Source organism: Erythrolamprus reginae, chromosome 7 (assembly GCF_031021105.1).
Source record: "Erythrolamprus reginae isolate rEryReg1 chromosome 7, rEryReg1.hap1, whole genome shotgun sequence".
Lineage (NCBI taxonomy): Eukaryota > Metazoa > Chordata > Lepidosauria > Squamata > Dipsadidae > Erythrolamprus > Erythrolamprus reginae.
Window position 1 is genome coordinate 7,896,330 of NC_091956.1, and position 17,038 is coordinate 7,913,367.

Genomic DNA, 17,038 nt, shown 5'->3' on the forward strand with positions numbered 1-17,038 from the left:
AAGAATAAGGGGGCACAATCTGAGGTTAGTTGGGGGAAAGATCAGAAGCAACCTGCAAAAATATTATTTGACTGAAAGAGTAGTAGATGCTTGCAACAAACTTCCAGCAGACGTGGTTGGTAAATCCACAGTAACTGAATTTAAACATGCCTGGGATAAACATCGATCCATCCTAAGATAAAATACAGGAAATAGCATAAGGGCAGACTAGATGGACCATGAGGTCTTTTCTGCCGTCAATCTTCTATGTTTCTATGTAGCACGGTGAAGAGTGGAAGGAAGATGCCTGCACCACCTGCCTCTGTGATAGAGGAGAATCCAGGTGTTTTACAAAGAGCTGCCTCCCACCGAATTGTCGGCAGGTAATTCTTACGCTTTAAAACCTGGGAGATTTTCTTGGGAAATTTGTCCCCTTTTCTCATGACCTCAACCTCCGACTTGCATCTTCTCAGGAGGAGAACAAAGTACGTCGCCCTGGGAGATGCTGTGAAGATTGCATCCTTGCCAAGGGCAGCTGTGTGCACAACGGCACCCTCAAATACCACAGTGACATGTGGCATGATACGGACTGTAACTTCTGCAGCTGTGATGGAGGACAGGTTGCTTGTCGGAAAGCAAAGTGCACCAAAGTGGACTGTAGCCGGGTAAAGAATTTCCAAGTTATCTCTCTGTTTCTGCTTATTCAGACAGATGTTTTAAGTGGCATTTTTTATTCAAGCTCCTGGAAACATTAGATACTGAAATACAGCGGTACCTCTACTTAATGTTCTGTCGGGCTCTCTGGTAGACTCCTCCCAAAAATTCACAGGTACAAATTTCAGACACACAGACGTTTGAAAATACAAAACAATGTTCTTTATAATGAAAATTCACTTAAAGCAAGCCCTCTTTTGGTATAGCAAAGAGCACTCTTCTCCAACCAAATTGGTAATTTGTACAAGTCCCTCATCAGTTCTGTGATACTTAGCTTGCAGCTGTGAGGCAATTCACAGTCCTTCTTCTTTCACAAAGTGAAACACACTTTGCTCTGGTTTAGTTTCAAAGCGGGGGAAAATCAGCACACAAAAGATCAAAGTCAGTAAAGCAGTCACGAAACACAATGATCAGATAATCCTCCACAATGGCCAAACCTACAAGCTGCTATTTATAGCAGCCTCACTAATGACCACAGCCCCACCCAACCACAGGTGGCCTCATTTTCTTTGATAATAATCTCCCAGTTGTTGCTGCCTATGCATCGCTCTCCGCATGCGTGGCTGTATCATTAACTCTTGTTCTGAATCCAAGGAGGAGCTAGATAATTGATCTCCTTCTGAGCTGTCTGCCACACCCTCCTCCTCCCTGTCACTCATGTCTTCTTGGTCAGAGGAGCCTTCATCATCAGATTCTACCGGGGGCAAAACAGGCCTGCAGCATGTGGATGTCTCCCCCACATCCACAGTCCTTGGGGCAGGAGCTGGGACAGAGCTAACCACAACACTTAAGAACTTAATTCGTTCCATGATCAGGTTCTTAAGTAGATCAGTTTGTAAGCAGAAGCAATTTTCGATCCATGAAAATGGATTTCTCCACTTTTCCCCCGGAGTCGACCTAGTTGTCAGCATTGTGGCATTTCAAGGAGAGCTTGTGTGCGCTCTTTGTAGAGCCACAATGATACTTATCTTTTGTTTGGAAGGGAACTCAGTGACGGAATGAGAGGGATAAAATAGGATTTTAAAGACTGTGTTCCTGGGGGGGAAAAGGACCAGCTTCCCAATCTCTTATCTCGTTATCGTTAAATAGAAAAAAAGAGCTGATTCTAGGAATCTTATTGTAATGGTCAATTTCTCTGCAGGGTGAAGAATTATCTCATTTACCAGGCAAGTGCTGCCCTGAATGCATTGCAAAAGGGGGTCCCTGTGTTTACAAAGAATCTACCAAAGAGGTAAGTAGCTTGCTCAGTTAGCACATGTAGAGTTGCCAAGGTGGATGGGATGGAGGGGAATAGGATAGAATAAAAAATATGGAGTGGAATGGAACGGAATAGAATTAGAATGGAATGGAATGGAATAGAATAGAATATGGAATGGAATGGAATATAAAATAGGATAGAATACAGAATACCGAATATAGAATGGAATATGGAATGGAATGGAATATAAAATAGAATAGAATATAGAATACAGAATATAGAATACAGAATAGAATAGAATATGGAATGGAATGGAATATAAAATAGAATAGAATATAGAATGCAGAATATAGAATAGAATAGAATATGGAATGGAATGGAATATAAAATAGAATAGAATACAGAATACAGAATACAGAATACAGAATAGAATAGAATATGGAATGGAATGGAATATAAAATAGAATAGAATACAGAATACAGAATACAGAATACAGAATACAGAATACAGAATACAGAATAGAATAGAATATGGAATGGAATGGAATATAAAATAGAATAGAATACAGAATACAGAATACAGAATACAGAATAGAATAGAATATGGAATGGAATGGAATATAAAATAGAATAGAATACAGAATACAGAATAGAATAGAATATGGAATGGAATGGAATATAAAATAGAATAGAATATAGAATACAGAATACAGAATATAGAATGGAATATGGAATGGAATGGAATATAAAATAGAATAGAATACAGAATACAGAATACAGAATATAGAATAGAATAGAATATGGAATGGAATGGAATATAAAATAGAATAGAATATAGAATATAGAATACAGAATAGAATAGAATATGGAATGGAATATAAAATACAATAGAATATAGAATACAGAATACAGAATAGAACAGAATAGAATAGAATATGGAATGGAATGGAATATAAAATAGAATAGAATATAGAATATAGGGTATAGAATACAGAATACAGAATATGGAATGGAATAGAATACAATAGAATAGAATACAATAGCATAGCATAGCATAGCATAGCATAGCATAGAAAGCAGGAAGTGTGTATATATCCCGGCCTTTATTTTTTCTCATGCAGAGTGGCGAAAAATGGAGGGAAGACCAGTGCCGTGAATGCGAGTGTTTGGACTCTACGGTAACCTGCTATTCTCGGTCTTGCCCGACGTGTCCCCGAGGAAGTGTGGCTGTTGCGGTTCATGGAGAGTGTTGCCCTCAATGCAAGCCAGGTATTTGCAAAACAGCGGTTTTGCTTTTTTGAGGTGTCTAGTTTTAACCTGTTTGTTCTCTTAATTCGGAAGAGGGTCTTGATGTTTAAAAGTGTTTGGTTTAAAGCAGGGGTGTCTTAACCCTGGCAAACTTTTAAGACCTGTGGACGTCAACTCCCAGAATTCCTCACCCAAGAAAATTGAAAGAGAGGTGTCCGTGAGGATCCCAGAGCTCAAACTTGATTTCAATAGAATAGAATAGAATAGAATAGAATAGAATAGGCTTGCTTCTCTCTCTCTCTCTCCTTCCCTCCTATGCAGAAAAAAGCATCCTTCTACCTGAGCAGGTGAGTCCATCCTGCACTTCTTGATCCCAAATAAAGTTGTGTCTATCCATCATCTCTCTCTTTCTCTTCTTCTCTTTCTCTCTGTCTCTGTCTCTCTTTCTCTCTCACTATCATCTATCCATCATCATCTCTCTCTCTCTTTTCTCTCTGTCTCTCTTTTCTTTCTCTTTCTCTCGCCTATCTCTCTGTCTCTCTCTCACTATCATCCATCCATCATCTCTCTCTTTTTCTTTTCTCTCTCTCTGTATCTTTGTCTCTCTGTCTCTCTCTCTCCTATCTCTCTCTCTCAATCAATCACTATCATCCATCCATCATCTCTCTCTTTTTCTTTTCTCTCTCTTTGTCTCTCTGTCTCTCTCTCTCCTATCTCTCTCAATCACTATCATCCATCCATCATCTCTCTTTTTCTTTTCTCTCTCTCTGTCTCTCTCTCTCTCCTATCTCTCTCTCTCTCAATCACTATTATCCATCCATCATCTCTCTCTTTTTCTTTTCTCTCTCTTCTGTCTCTCTCTCTCTCTCCTATCTCTCTCTCTCAATCACTATCATCCATCCATCATCTCTCTTTTTCTCTCTTGTCTCTCTCTGTCTCTCTCTCTTTCTTTCTACCTGAACAGGTGAGTCTATCTTTCACTTCCTCACCCCAAATAAAGTTTTGTCTCATTTTTGCCATAGGTCACTGCCACCCTGATTGCTTGACCTGTACCCGGGCGTTTGATCGTTGCGATGCCTGCCGAGAGTCCACCAAGTTTCTCCTGGACGGGCGTTGCGTTCACAGCTGTGGGGTTGGCTTCTATCCAGATACTGGCCTTTGCGTAGGTGAGATTAGCCTCTGGCTTATTTTTGTGATATTGAAGCTTCTTGCTCTGTAGGTGATGCTGAGATATTTCAGAAGGCTTCGGGATGTTCAAGGAGATAAAATTATTCTGAAGATTTGTGCCTTTCTAAAATACCATTTCATTGCTGTTTCTCCTCTAAGGGACCTCCCCCAAGGTAGTAGTTCAGATTATTAGATTATTTATGGAAACTGCAGTTTAATGTTTCCAAATATACTTGGGGAATAATGCACTTGGGGCAAAGGAATCCTCTATCTGAGTATTGTATTGGCAGTTCTATGTTAGCAAAAACTTCAGAAGAAAAGGATTTAGGGGTAGTGATTTCTGACAGTCTCAAAATGGGTGAACAGTGTGGTCGGATGGTAGGAAAAGCAAGTAGGATGCTTGGCTGCATAGCTAGAGGTATAACAAGTAGGAAGAGGGAGATTGTGATCCCGCTATATAGAGCGCTGGTGAGACCCCATTTGGAATACTGTGTTCAGTTATGGAGACCTCACCTACAAAAAGATATTGACAAAATTGAACGGGTCCAAAGACGGGCTGCAAGAATGGTGGAAGGTCTTAAGCGTAAAACTTATCAGGAAAGAATGAACTCAATCTGTATAGTCTGGAGGACAGAAAGGAAAAGGGGGGCATGATCAAAACATTTAAATATGTTAAAGGGTTAAGTAAGGTTCAGGAGGGGAGTGTTTTTAATAGGAAAGTGAACCCAAGAACAAGGGGGCACAATCTGAGGTTGGTTGGGGGAAAGATCAGAAGCAACGTGAGAAAATATTATTTTGCTGAAAGAGTAGTAGAGGCTTGGAACATAATTTGCCACTACATCACGCAGTTCTAGGTGCTTGGGAAGTGCCCGACAGGTGATGAAATACGAAGGCCAGCATAGTGATCTTGTTTGTTGTGCTATACTGACAACAACAACAATAATAATAATAACAACAACAACAACAATAATAATAATAGATTAATCTTCAGAACAGCTTGATGAAATGCCAACAATAACTGATTGTCTGATTTCAATTAAATCAAATCAATGTTTATTGCAGTTGTAGGACAGTTTACTATACCAATCTTCAGTACGAACTTAGCTTGTCAGCAATAAATTACCTTTTTGTGTTAAATTGGTGCTAATACTTGGGGGATGCTTGAAAACCCCGATCAGCAACTGGAAAGCTGCATCATGGATGCCAAAGTTCTGACTCAAGAGAAAATCAAATCCCACTCGTTTTTTTACAGCCTTCTCTCTGTTTTCTTTTTCCCCCCCTTCTATGCCTGGGGCAGCTTGTAAAGAGATGTGCTTCACTTGTACTAATAAATTTGGATGTACGTCCTGCCAAGCTCCACTGCGTTTGAAGGAGGCCCACTGCGTGACGTCATGCGGGGAAGGGTTTTTTCCAGGACCTCTCCAGTGCACAGGTAAGAAATACCTGTGTAAGGTTAATCTGAACCCCACCCACCTCTGAAGGGAAAAATGAGGTCAAGGATATGTTGAATAATAATGCATCAATACTGGATTCAGTTTTGGTCGCCACGATGCAAAAAGAATGTTGAGATTCTAGAAAAAGTGCAGAGAAGAGCAACAAAGATGATTATGGGACTGGAGGCTAAGACATATTGTTGTGGTTAGCTCTGGACCAGTTCCTGCCCCAAGGAATGTGCAGGTGGATGTGGGAGAGACATCCACATGCCGCAGGCCTGTTTTGCTCCCGATGGAATCTGCCGATGAAGCCTCCTCTGACCAAGGAAGGGTGAGTGACAGGGAAGAGGGGAGTATGGCAGACAGCCCAGGAGGAGATCAATCATCTGTATCATCTTTGGATTCTGAACAAGAATTAATGACACATCCACGCATGCGTAGAGTGATGCATAGGAGACAACAACTGAAGGATTATTACAAGAGAAAATGAGGCCACCTGTGGTTGGGTGGGGCTCCATTAATTAGGGTTGCTGCAATAAATAGCAGCGTGTGGGTTTGGCCGTTGTGAAAGAGTATCTGATCGCAGTTCTTCAGGAATCGTGTGTTGCTGTTTTCTGGACTTTGTTGATTTTTTCACGCCTTTGAAACCAAAGCAGAACAACGTGTGTTTGTGTGTCTCATTTAGTTGGAAGAAGAAGGGGTGTGAAGTTTCTTCACAGCTTCTGGCTAAGTACTTAATGATTGCTTAAGGGAAATTGTACAGACTACCCGGTTGTTTTGGGACGAGTGCTTTTTGCAATACAAAAAGAGTGCTTAGTTTATTTTGAATTTTGTGATAAAGAACATTGTTTTGAATTTTCAAACGTGGGTGTGTCTGCAATTTGTACCAATAATATTGATACCAATAAGAGAAGGTAGTGAACCGATGAGAAGGATAAAAGTAATAAAGCTATACTACACGAGTAAATATACTTTGACATAACTGAGAATTAGCTTTCAATAGAATGATGACAGAAGGAAAAAAAACCCCTTTCTCTGTATCCAGTTGCTTTGGTTTGCAGGGGATGAAAAGAAAATTAATGAGTTAATGAGTTAATTTAGATGGGAGGGAGTTAATTAGTACTAAATTGATTTCCATCAAAGGAAAAAAAACTTCTGAAATTCAGATCAAGCCGGTGCTAGCCTCTTCAAAGTTATTCCAAAGCTATCTAGCACTACTAAAACCAGACGCGAGAAAAAAAGATAGCGTAGGTGGGTAAGGTGTTGGTGAACCTACCTTTCATCATTCATTTCACGCCAGCCATTTTATCAACCTTGCTTAAAAGATTAGATTTGGTCTCCTTGCATTTCAAACAGTGGACTCTCCGTGGCCTTTTGCTGGGGTGACCCAAATTCTTTTGGCCTGAGCTTGCAAAAGCTTGAACAGACATAACTCATTTTCACTGGGGGCTTTTGGCATTCTAGGAATGTCGGATGGGGTTTGGCAAGGGCTAAGGTTAGAGGAGGGGAGATAAAGAAGCAGTGGATTTAAAGGGGAGTGGAGACCGAAAACAGGTCAGAAAACAAATTCAAGTCAAATTCAGATTTGCTCATTTTAATGTTGCACTCAGAAACATAGAGACATAGAAGACTGACGGCAGAAAAAGACCTCATGGTCCATCTAGTCTGCCCTTATACTATTTTTTGTATTTTATCTTAGGATGGATCTATGTTTATCCCAGGCATGTTTAAATTCAGTTACTGTGGATTTACCAACCACGTCTGCTGGAAGTTTGTTCCAAGGATCTACTACTCTTTCAGTAAAATAATACTTTCTCATGTTGCTTTTGATCTTTCCCCCAACTAACTTCAGATTGTGTCCCCTTGTTCTTGTGTTCACTTTCCTATTAAAAACACTGCCCTCCTGGACCTTATTTAACCCTTTAACATATTTAAATGTTTCGATCATTTCCCCCCTTTTCCTTCTGTCCTCCAGATTATACAGATTTAGTTTATTAAGTCTTTCCTGATACATTTTATGCTTAAGACCTTCCACCATTCTTGTAGCCTGTCTTTGGACCCGTTCAATTTTGTCAATATCTTTTTGTAGGTGAGGTCTCCAGAACTGAACACAGTCTTCCAAATGGGGTCTCACCAGCGCTCTATACAGCGGGATCACAATCTCCCTCTTCCTGCTTGTTATACCTCTAGCTATGCAGCTATACATGCGTGGCTGTATCATTAACTCTTGTTCTGAATCCAAGGAGGAGCTAGATAATTGATCTCCTTCTGAGCTGTCTGCCACACTCTCCTCCGCCCTGTCACTCATGTCTTCTTGGTCAGAGGAGACTTCATCAGCAGATTCCACCGGGGACAAAACAGGCCTGCAGCATGTGGATGTCTCCCCCACATCCACAGTCCTTGGGGCAGGAGCTGGGCCAGAGCTAACCACAACAATTATTGTTGTTGTTGTTGTTGTTGTTGTTATTATTATTATTATTATTATTATTATTATTATTATTAACTGCTAGCTGTAGTTCAGCAGTTTGAATCTCACCATCGGCTCAAGGTTGACTCAGCCTTCCATCCTTCCGAGGACCCAGATTGTTGGGGGTGATATGTTGATTCTGTAAACCACTTAGAGAGGCCTGCAAAAGCACTTTGAAGTGGTATATACGTCTAAATGCTAATGCTAACAGCTAACGCTATGACTTCTGCAATTCTGTGCTGAGTATTTTTCTCGCTTCCTGCTGCTTTTACAAGCTGTACATTTCTACCTGAACATTTTCGGGTGGATTACCAAATGTTCACTGCAGGCAGGACGAGATGCGGGCTGCCCTCCTGCCAAATCGCTTCTCCTTAGCGTCTCCTTAAAGACTATCATCAGGCTGAAAGGAGAGTTAAGGAGGGCCGAAGGAGAAGTGACGATCCACAAAGAAGCGAGCATCTTTTTTTAAGGACAGCTGTCTAGCAAAACGGGCCAGGAATCTCCTTTCGTTCGGGAAACTTCCCGTTTAGGAAACGTTTATTTCACCGCCTTTGAAACCTTAATGTCAAGTATCCGAAGCACTTAGTAAATGAGAACAAGGATTCCATCTGCCGCTTCTGTGGCAATTTGCATGATGCGCGCATTAACCTTCAGGATGCAAAGCCAGAAACCAGATGACAGCTTGGCATTTGTGCACCCAACGAAAGTAACGGGGGGACGGGAGAATGGAATGGGGCGGGGCGGGATGGGATGGGACAGGATGGAGTGGAACAGGACAGAATAAAAATAGAAAATTAGAATAGAATACAGAATTAGAATTTAAAAAATACAATAGAATGAAATAAAATAGAATATAGAATAGAAATAAGAATAGAATTAATATGGAATAGAAAATTAGAATAGAATAGGAATAGGAAGGAATAGGAATAGAATAGGTAGAGGTACCACTGTATCTCTACTTAAGAACTTAATTTGCTCCCTGACTAGGTTCTTGAGTAGAAAAGTTTGTAAGTAGAAGCAATTTTTCCCATAGGAATAAGTGTAAAAGCAAATACAGTGTTCCCTCGATTTTCGCGGGTTCGAACTTCGCGAATAGCCTATACCACGGTTTTTCAAAAAATATTAATTAAAAAATACTTTGCGGTTTTTTCCCTATACCACGGTTTTTCCCATCCAATGACGTCATATGTCATCGCCAAACTAATAATTTTTGCAAAAAAATAACAAAAAAAAAATATTGTTAATAAATAATTATGTTTATAAATATCAGGATCACTAAGTGTCTTATTCCATGGTGAGTATCAGTAATAATGGTCAGTAAATGGTTGTTAAGGGAATGGGAAATGGTAATTTAGGGGTTTAAAGTGTTAAGGGAAGGCTTGTGATGCTGTCCATAGCCAAAAATGGTGTATTTACTTCCGCATCTCTACTTTGCGGAAATTCGACTTTCGTGGGCAGTCTCGGAATGCATCCCCCGCGGAAATCGAGGGAACACTGTAATGTGTGAAAATCCATTAGGAAAGAAATAAAAGCTCAGAATTTGGGTGGGAGGAGGTGGAGGAGAAAGAAGAGGAGGAGGAGGACAGTCGCTGCCGAAGGAAGAAGGTGAGGGGAGGGGAATAAAAAAAATCCAAAACTTTAAGGCTTAAAAAAAAAGAGGGAGTCTGAAGCGTCAAGGAAGAGCCTCCAATAAAGCCAGCGCAAGGCTGCCTTCCATACACTGCCTCCCATACACTGGCTGCTGCTGCTCTTCCTTCCCATGTTGAAGGGCTCCCTTCTCCTCTCGCTCGCTCGCTTTGTAGCCAGTGCTTTCCTTCGCTATGGTGACTCCTTGGCTGCCCAGAGCGAAGGGAGCGTTTCTTTTCTCTGGGCGCTGGCAGAGGTTTATTCCCTCTCCAAGCACCCAGAGAAAGGAAAATGCTTTGTTTGCTCTGGACTGCCAAAGCCTCCTTAAGCGCCACCGAAAGGCTCCTCTGGCAGCCCAGAAAAGCCCGAGATGGCCGGGATTAAAGGGGGAATGGCAGGAAACTGTCCGGGCCTTCGTGCCGCTCTCAAATTTCCTGGGAAATTTTTCCGGGCTTGGGTTCCTAAGTAGAAAATGGTTCTTAAGAAGAGGCAAAAAAATCTTGAACACCTGGTTCTTATCTAGAAAAGTTCTTAGGTAGAGGTACCACTGTATAGAATAGAACAGTGATGGCAAACTTATGGCGTCCGTGCCACAGATGGCACATGGAGCCATATCTAAGGGTAAGGCGTTACCCTTATGAGAAGGGCAGCATAGAAATCAATAAATTTTGAAATGTATCTTTTTAAAAGATATAGTAATACAGTATTTATAGATAGCTGAGGGTATTTCTTTTTATTTATTTATTGTTCTTGTGTTCACTTTCCTATTGAAAACACTTCCCTCCTGGACCTTATTTAACCCTTTAATATATTTAAATGTTTTGATCATGTCCCCCCTTTTCCTTCTTTCCTCCAGACTATGCAGATTGAGTTCATGAAGTCTAAAAGGTATCAGGAAAGACTTAATGAACTCAATCTGCATAGTCTGGAGGACAGAAGGAAAAGGGGGGACATGATCGAAACATTTAAATATATTAAAGGGTTAAATAAGGTTCAGGAGGGAAGTGTTTTTAATAGGAAAGTGAACACAAGAACGAGGGAACACAATCTGAAGTTAGTTGGGGGAAAGATCAAAAGCAACATGAGAAAATATTATTTCACTGAAAGAGTAGTAGATCCTTGGAACAAACTTCCAGCAGACGTGGTAGATAAATCCACAGTAACTGAATTTAAACATGCCTGGGATAAACATATATCCATCCTAAGATAAAATACAGAAAATAGTATAAGGGCAGACTAGATGGACCAGGAGGTCTTTTTCTGCCGTCAGACTTCTATGTTTCTATGTTTCTATTTATTCTTTGTCCAATATACAATACATATGGAAGAGAATAGACATTAAGTAATATATATAAAGATAGTAAGTAAAAAAGAAGAGAAATATATGAGAGAGAGAGAATATATATGATATATGAGATAAAGGAGAGACAATTGGACAGGGGACGAAAGGCACACTAGTGCACTTATGTACAGTACGCCCCTTACTGACCTCTTGGGAACTTGGAGAGGTCAATCGTGGATAGTCTAAGGGAGAAATGTTGGGGGTTAGGGGATGATACTACAGAGTCCGGTAATGAGTTCCACGCTTTGACAACTCGACTGTTAAAGTCATGTTTTTTACAGTCAAGTTTAGAGCGGTTAATATTAAGTTTGAATCTGTTGCGTGCTCTTGTGTTGTTGCGGTTGAAGCTGAAGTAGTCGTTGACGGGAAGGATGTTGCAGCATATGATCTTGTGGGCAATACTTAGATCGTGTTTTAGGCGATGTAGTTCTAAGCTTTCTAGACCCAGGATTGTTAGTCTATTTTCGTAGGATATTCTGTTTCGAGTGGAGGAGTGAAGGGCTCTTCTGGTGAAATATCTTTGGACGTTTTCGAGGGTGTTGATGTCCGAGATGTGGTATGGGTTCCAGACAGATGAGCAGTAGTCTAGGATGGGTCTGGCAAAAGTTTTGTAGGCTCTTGTGAGTAGTGTGAGATTGCCGGAGCAGAAGCTGCATAGGATCAGGTTAACAACTCTGGAAGTCTTTTTGGCGATATTGTTGCAGTGGGCTTTAGCACTTAGGTCACTTGATACTAGTATTCTAAGGTCTTTTACTGAGTGTGGGCTACGTTATGGCACCAAACAGAGGCAATGTTTTAATTTTCCAAACCAGCTCGTGACTTGAAGGCCACAAATTTTAAAGTTGCCAAATTTGAAGAGACCTCTGCAGTCGATGGACAAACACCTGCGTTACAATGAGGTTTCCTTTTGTAAAGGGGGTTCTTTTTTCCATGACCTGAAGATAACTTTGTGGAGCTTTCTTAAGTGTTTTTTCTCTCTCCCCGCTCTTCCGCCTCTCCCTGTGTTCCCACAGGCTTCCTTCTAAAATGAAGACAGTTGTGCAAACCAATTTGCTATGGTTCTTTCTTCCTTGACAGATATTTCTTTTAGAGAACTGTGAATTAATTAAAAAAAGGGAGAAAATTGGAGATTTGTAGGGAACATTAAGCGCTCCATTATTATTCATGAAGTCCACGGGTGACTTCAGCGATTGGGGTTCAGACACGGAAAAAACTTCACATCGGTGGCGAAATTGGCTCACCTTCCCTAACGGATCGGAAGCCGTGTGACTAGTGCAGGATTTTTCGCCCTCTGCGCATGTGCAGAAGGCTTTACAAAAAACCCAAAACCTCGCAGTGCCGTTGTGATCGGTTCTCCAAACCATCGGCCGCCACCGCTAATAGTATGCCTGAACTGGGCCGAACAGGTATTTATTTATTTATTTATTATTTATTTATTAGATTTTTATGCCGCCCCTCTCCGTAGACTGTAGCATTACTGTACATCTTAGAATTGGGCAACAGAATGGTATGAATGCAAAACTTTAGATATACATTATTTGAATTGTCAGGAATGCATGTGTATATTTTGCGTTTCTTCAGTCAGATTGCATAGCTGCTGTTGTGGTTGGCTCTGGCCCAGCTCCTGCCCCAAGGAATGTGCAGGTGGATGTGGGGGAAGCATCCACGTGCCACAGGTCTGTTTTGCTCCTGATAGAATCTCCCGACGAAGTCTCCTCTGACCAAGGAAGCGTGAGTGACAGGGAAAAGGGGAGTTTGGCAGACAGCCCAGGAGATGATCAATCATCCTTATCATCCCTGGATTCTGAACAAGAACTTATGATAGATCCACGCATGCGTAGAGTGATGCATAGGAGAGAACAACTGAAGGATTATTACAGGAGATAAATGAGGCCACCTGTGGTTGGGTGGGGCTGCTGTAATTAGTGCTACAGATAAAAGGAACAGCGTGCTGGTTTAGCCTTGTGGAAGTTTATCTGATTCATAGTTTCGTCAAGATCGTGGTTTTTGCTGTTTCCCTGTTCAAGACTGTGTGTGGATTTTCTGGACTTTGGAATTGGACTCAATTTTCCCAGGTACTGGGTGAGAAATTGGATTGCATTTAACCTGTGCCTTGTGTGTACCAGAAAATCCCTTTAACATTTAAAAAGGGAGTTTTTTCTGCTTTTCTGTTGATAAAGACTTTTGGTTTTCCTTCTATCGTGTGGTGTGTGTCTTTCTGGACTAATTACCCTGTAATTACGGGCGGTTGGGACACTCCGGCAGAACAGCTGCAACAGTGTTTTGAAACGGTGTTTGTAAATGATGTACGTTACAATAATAATAATTTATTAGATTTGTATGCTGCCCCTCTCCGAAGACTCGGGGCGACAAGCAGTGTGTCGTCATTGAATTTCTCACTGCGGAGAAAGAAACTGTTGGGAACATTCACAAATGTTTGTGTACAGTTTATGGAGAATCTGCAATCGACAGAAGTACAGTTAGTCACTGGACACAGAGGGTGAGGACATTAGAGGTGATTCGCACAGTGCAGAAATGGCTTCGTGACCAGAACAAGGAGTGGTACCGACAGGGCTTTCATGCCCTTGTGTTTCACTGGAGGAAGACCATAGAACGGGACAGAGATTACATGGAAAAATAGGGAGCGTAGAAGAAACATCATTCTTTTTTGTGTGTAAGTTTCATTGTGTTCAATAAATAATTGTTGGAGAAAAAAATGTGGTGCATTACATTCTGGGCGACTCGTATAAAACAAAAATATGGATAGGCATCGACTTTATGACATTTTGCAACTTAGAAAAGAAAAAAAGATCATTAATGCCAATTTAGAAACTTGTTTGACACTTGATAATACGTTTTATGCTACACAATAAATAGTTCCTGCTTTCTTTCTAGTTTTTAATTCTCTGTTGGCTTTTGTTAAGTTGGTTATTGGATTTTCCTTGGTTTGTTCTTCACACATTTTTCTATCCCCCCTCCCTTTTAAAAACAACATTTCTTTCTGTAAAGCAAATAAATAAACACTCTTAGAAATATAGCCAAGCCTAGATGGTGCAAGGAAAGTTAATAGCGTTCCTGGTTGCAATCCTGGCTAATGGCCACTTCTGCTAAGAATCCTGCTTTTAAAGCGTGGAAGTATTTCATCGGAGACATTTCGTAGGTCTTCTCGGGCTGATCTTTACTATCTTATTCCTCTTTGTGTGCAACTTGTGTAAATATCGCCCCGGGGGCTTCTCTATTTCAGATGCCACCAAGGTCAGGGGTCTCCAACCTTGGCGACTTTAAGACTGGTGGACTTCAACTCCCAGAATTCCACAAGTCTTAAAGTTGCCAAGTTTGGAGACCTCTGGCTTAAGGCTGAAATCTGCTTAGCTTTAATAAAACAACAAGATTTGACATCCCCCAAGCCCAGTGAAGGGCTGCAAAAAATTCAATTCAATTCAGTTCAATTTATTAGATTTGTATGCCGCCCCTTTCCATAGACTCGGGGCGGCTCACAACAACAACAACAACAGCAGCAATAATAATAATAATAATTTATTGGATTTGTATGCCGCCCCTCTCCGCAGACTCGAGGTGGCTAACAACAATAATAAACACAACATGTACAATCCAATAATAAAAAACAACTAAAAACCCCTATTATAAAACCAAACATACACACAAACATACCATGCATAACTTGTAATGGCCTAGGGGGAAGAGCTATCTCAACTCCCCCATGCCTGGCGGTATAAATGAGTCTTGAGTAGTTTACAGAAGACAGGGAGGGTGGGGGCTATTCTAATCTCTGGGGGGAGTTGGTTCCAGAGGGCCGGGGCTGCCACAGAGAAGGCTCTTCCCCTGAGGCCCGCCAAACAACATTGTTTAGTCGACGGGACCTGGAGAAGGCCAACTCTGTGGGACCTTATCGGTCACTGGGATTCGTGCGGTAGCAGGCGGTTCCGGAGGTAATCTGGTCCATTGCCATGTAGGGCTTTAAAAGTCATGACACAATAACACAATATATAACAAATCTAATAATTAAAAGTCATTAAAAAACCCTTATTAAAAAGAAAACATGCACACAAACATCCCATGCATAAACTGTATTACTAATTTACTAATTTACTAAAACTTTACACTGTGGGTGGGGCTTATTGTGTGGGTGTGGCCAGAGGGTGGCTCAAAGGTCATGTGACTGGGTGGGAGTGGCTTTTCGACCAAGATAAGTTTTCAAGTAGGTGCTTGGACTCTTTTTCAGTTGATGAAGACAGATTATTTGAATAGCCACCAAAGGGACAACTGATAGCATTATTTGTTGAGGAGCACAGTAACATTTGAAGGTTTTGTCCTGAACCCACAAGGTTCAGTATGATAACAGATTAGGCAAGTAGCTCAATTTTCTTTCATTGCTATAAAAGTTCAGTTGTAGATAATGATTAAAGCATTTATGGGTAAAAACATACTATTTAATTATTTCCTATTTTAAAAGTAATTAAGGATCATACTAAGGTACTAGAGAAGGAAGGACAATTAAAAAAAACCCTATTAAGTATTCAATAAATAGTGCATAAACTTACTAATAGTGCATAAACTGCCCCGTGGAGGCAGCAGCCCATCACTGCCCACACCCCAAGACTATAAAATGATAAGTTGTGCAGAATTGCAATGGAGCAATGTTCTGTTTTGACCCTACTTTCACAATTTATTGTGATAGACTAGCCAGAAGGTAAATGATTAGTGATGGGCGAACCCAACGGTGTTCGGGTTCGGCAAGTTCGGCCGAATGTTACGCAAAATTCGGCCGAACCAAACTTGAACCTGGACGGAGAATTCCCTCCCAGGAAGAGATTCCGGGGGCGGAGCTTTGACATCACCGGCAGGTTGCTAAGGACGCCAAGGTGATCACTTCCTGGATTCCATGGAATAAATATACATGTTTATTTTTACGTGAAAGGACTGCCCTTTGCTTGCAGTGCCGCTGTGGTGTCCTTTTTCGTAAAAATAACAATGTTTATTTTTACGTGAAGACCTCCCTTTCAAGGAGCTGGGGAATCCCTCCCACGAAGAGATTCCGGGGGCGGAGCTTTGACATCACCAGCAGGTTGCTAAGGATGCCAAGGTGATCACTTCCTGGATTCCATGGAATAAATATACATGTTTATTTTTACGTGAAAGGACCGCCCTTTGCTTGCAGCGCCACTGCGGTGTCCTTTTTCGTAAAAATAATAATGTTTATTTTTACGTGAAGAAGCTGGGGAATCTCTCCCATGAAGAGATTCCGGGGGCGGAGCTTTGAAGTCACCAGAAGGTTACTAAGGATTCCATGAAATCAAGGAAGTGATCACCTTGGCGTCCTTAGCAACCTTCCCGTGACGTCAAAGCTCCGAACGCCGAACACGACCCCGAACTTTGGAAAAATTTCGGGGTCGTGTTCGGCATACCGAACACCGCAAAATTCGGTACGGACCCGAATTGTGCAGGTTCAGTTCGCCCATCACTATAAGTGACCAAATGACTGATCCTAGTTATAAATGACAAATTTGGGATTTTCCTCCCTAGTCTTATAAATTTATATCGGTGGGTACATCCCCCACCCAAGTCAGGATTTTTATTATTTTTTTTGGCTTTCCCGACAAGCTGATACGTGCCTGGCTGTAGAATTAAAAATAAACTTTAGAACATTTGGATGAGCATGAGTATAATTATTTTTTTTTTTTAAAAGAATAATAATAACACAATAGCTAAAAAAAGCTCTGATGTAAATTCTGGCAGCACAGGACTTAACATGCCACAATCATTACAAGCGCCATAAATAAAATTTCCTGGTTCTGCAGTGACTCCCCCACTGCTTTCTAAATATGGCCTGCAATCTGCACTCT

General features: G+C 41.1%; 1 protein-coding gene across 1 annotated transcript in view; it reads left to right on the forward strand.

The window, feature by feature from the left end:
• Positions 1–536: 536 nt before the first annotated feature.
• The window catches only part of FRAS1 (Fraser extracellular matrix complex subunit 1), a 214,211-nt gene continuing 197,709 nt past the window's right edge, over positions 537–17,038 (forward strand). Inside the window, exons 1-5 of the mRNA XM_070756926.1 lie at positions 537–644; positions 1,835–1,931; positions 2,969–3,160; positions 4,162–4,305; positions 5,604–5,738. Of these exons, the coding sequence (XP_070613027.1) occupies positions 552–644; positions 1,835–1,931; positions 2,969–3,160; positions 4,162–4,305; positions 5,604–5,738 (661 nt within the window). The 5' untranslated portion in view covers positions 537–551. The remainder of the gene's footprint in view (positions 645–1,834; positions 1,932–2,968; positions 3,161–4,161; positions 4,306–5,603; positions 5,739–17,038) is intronic.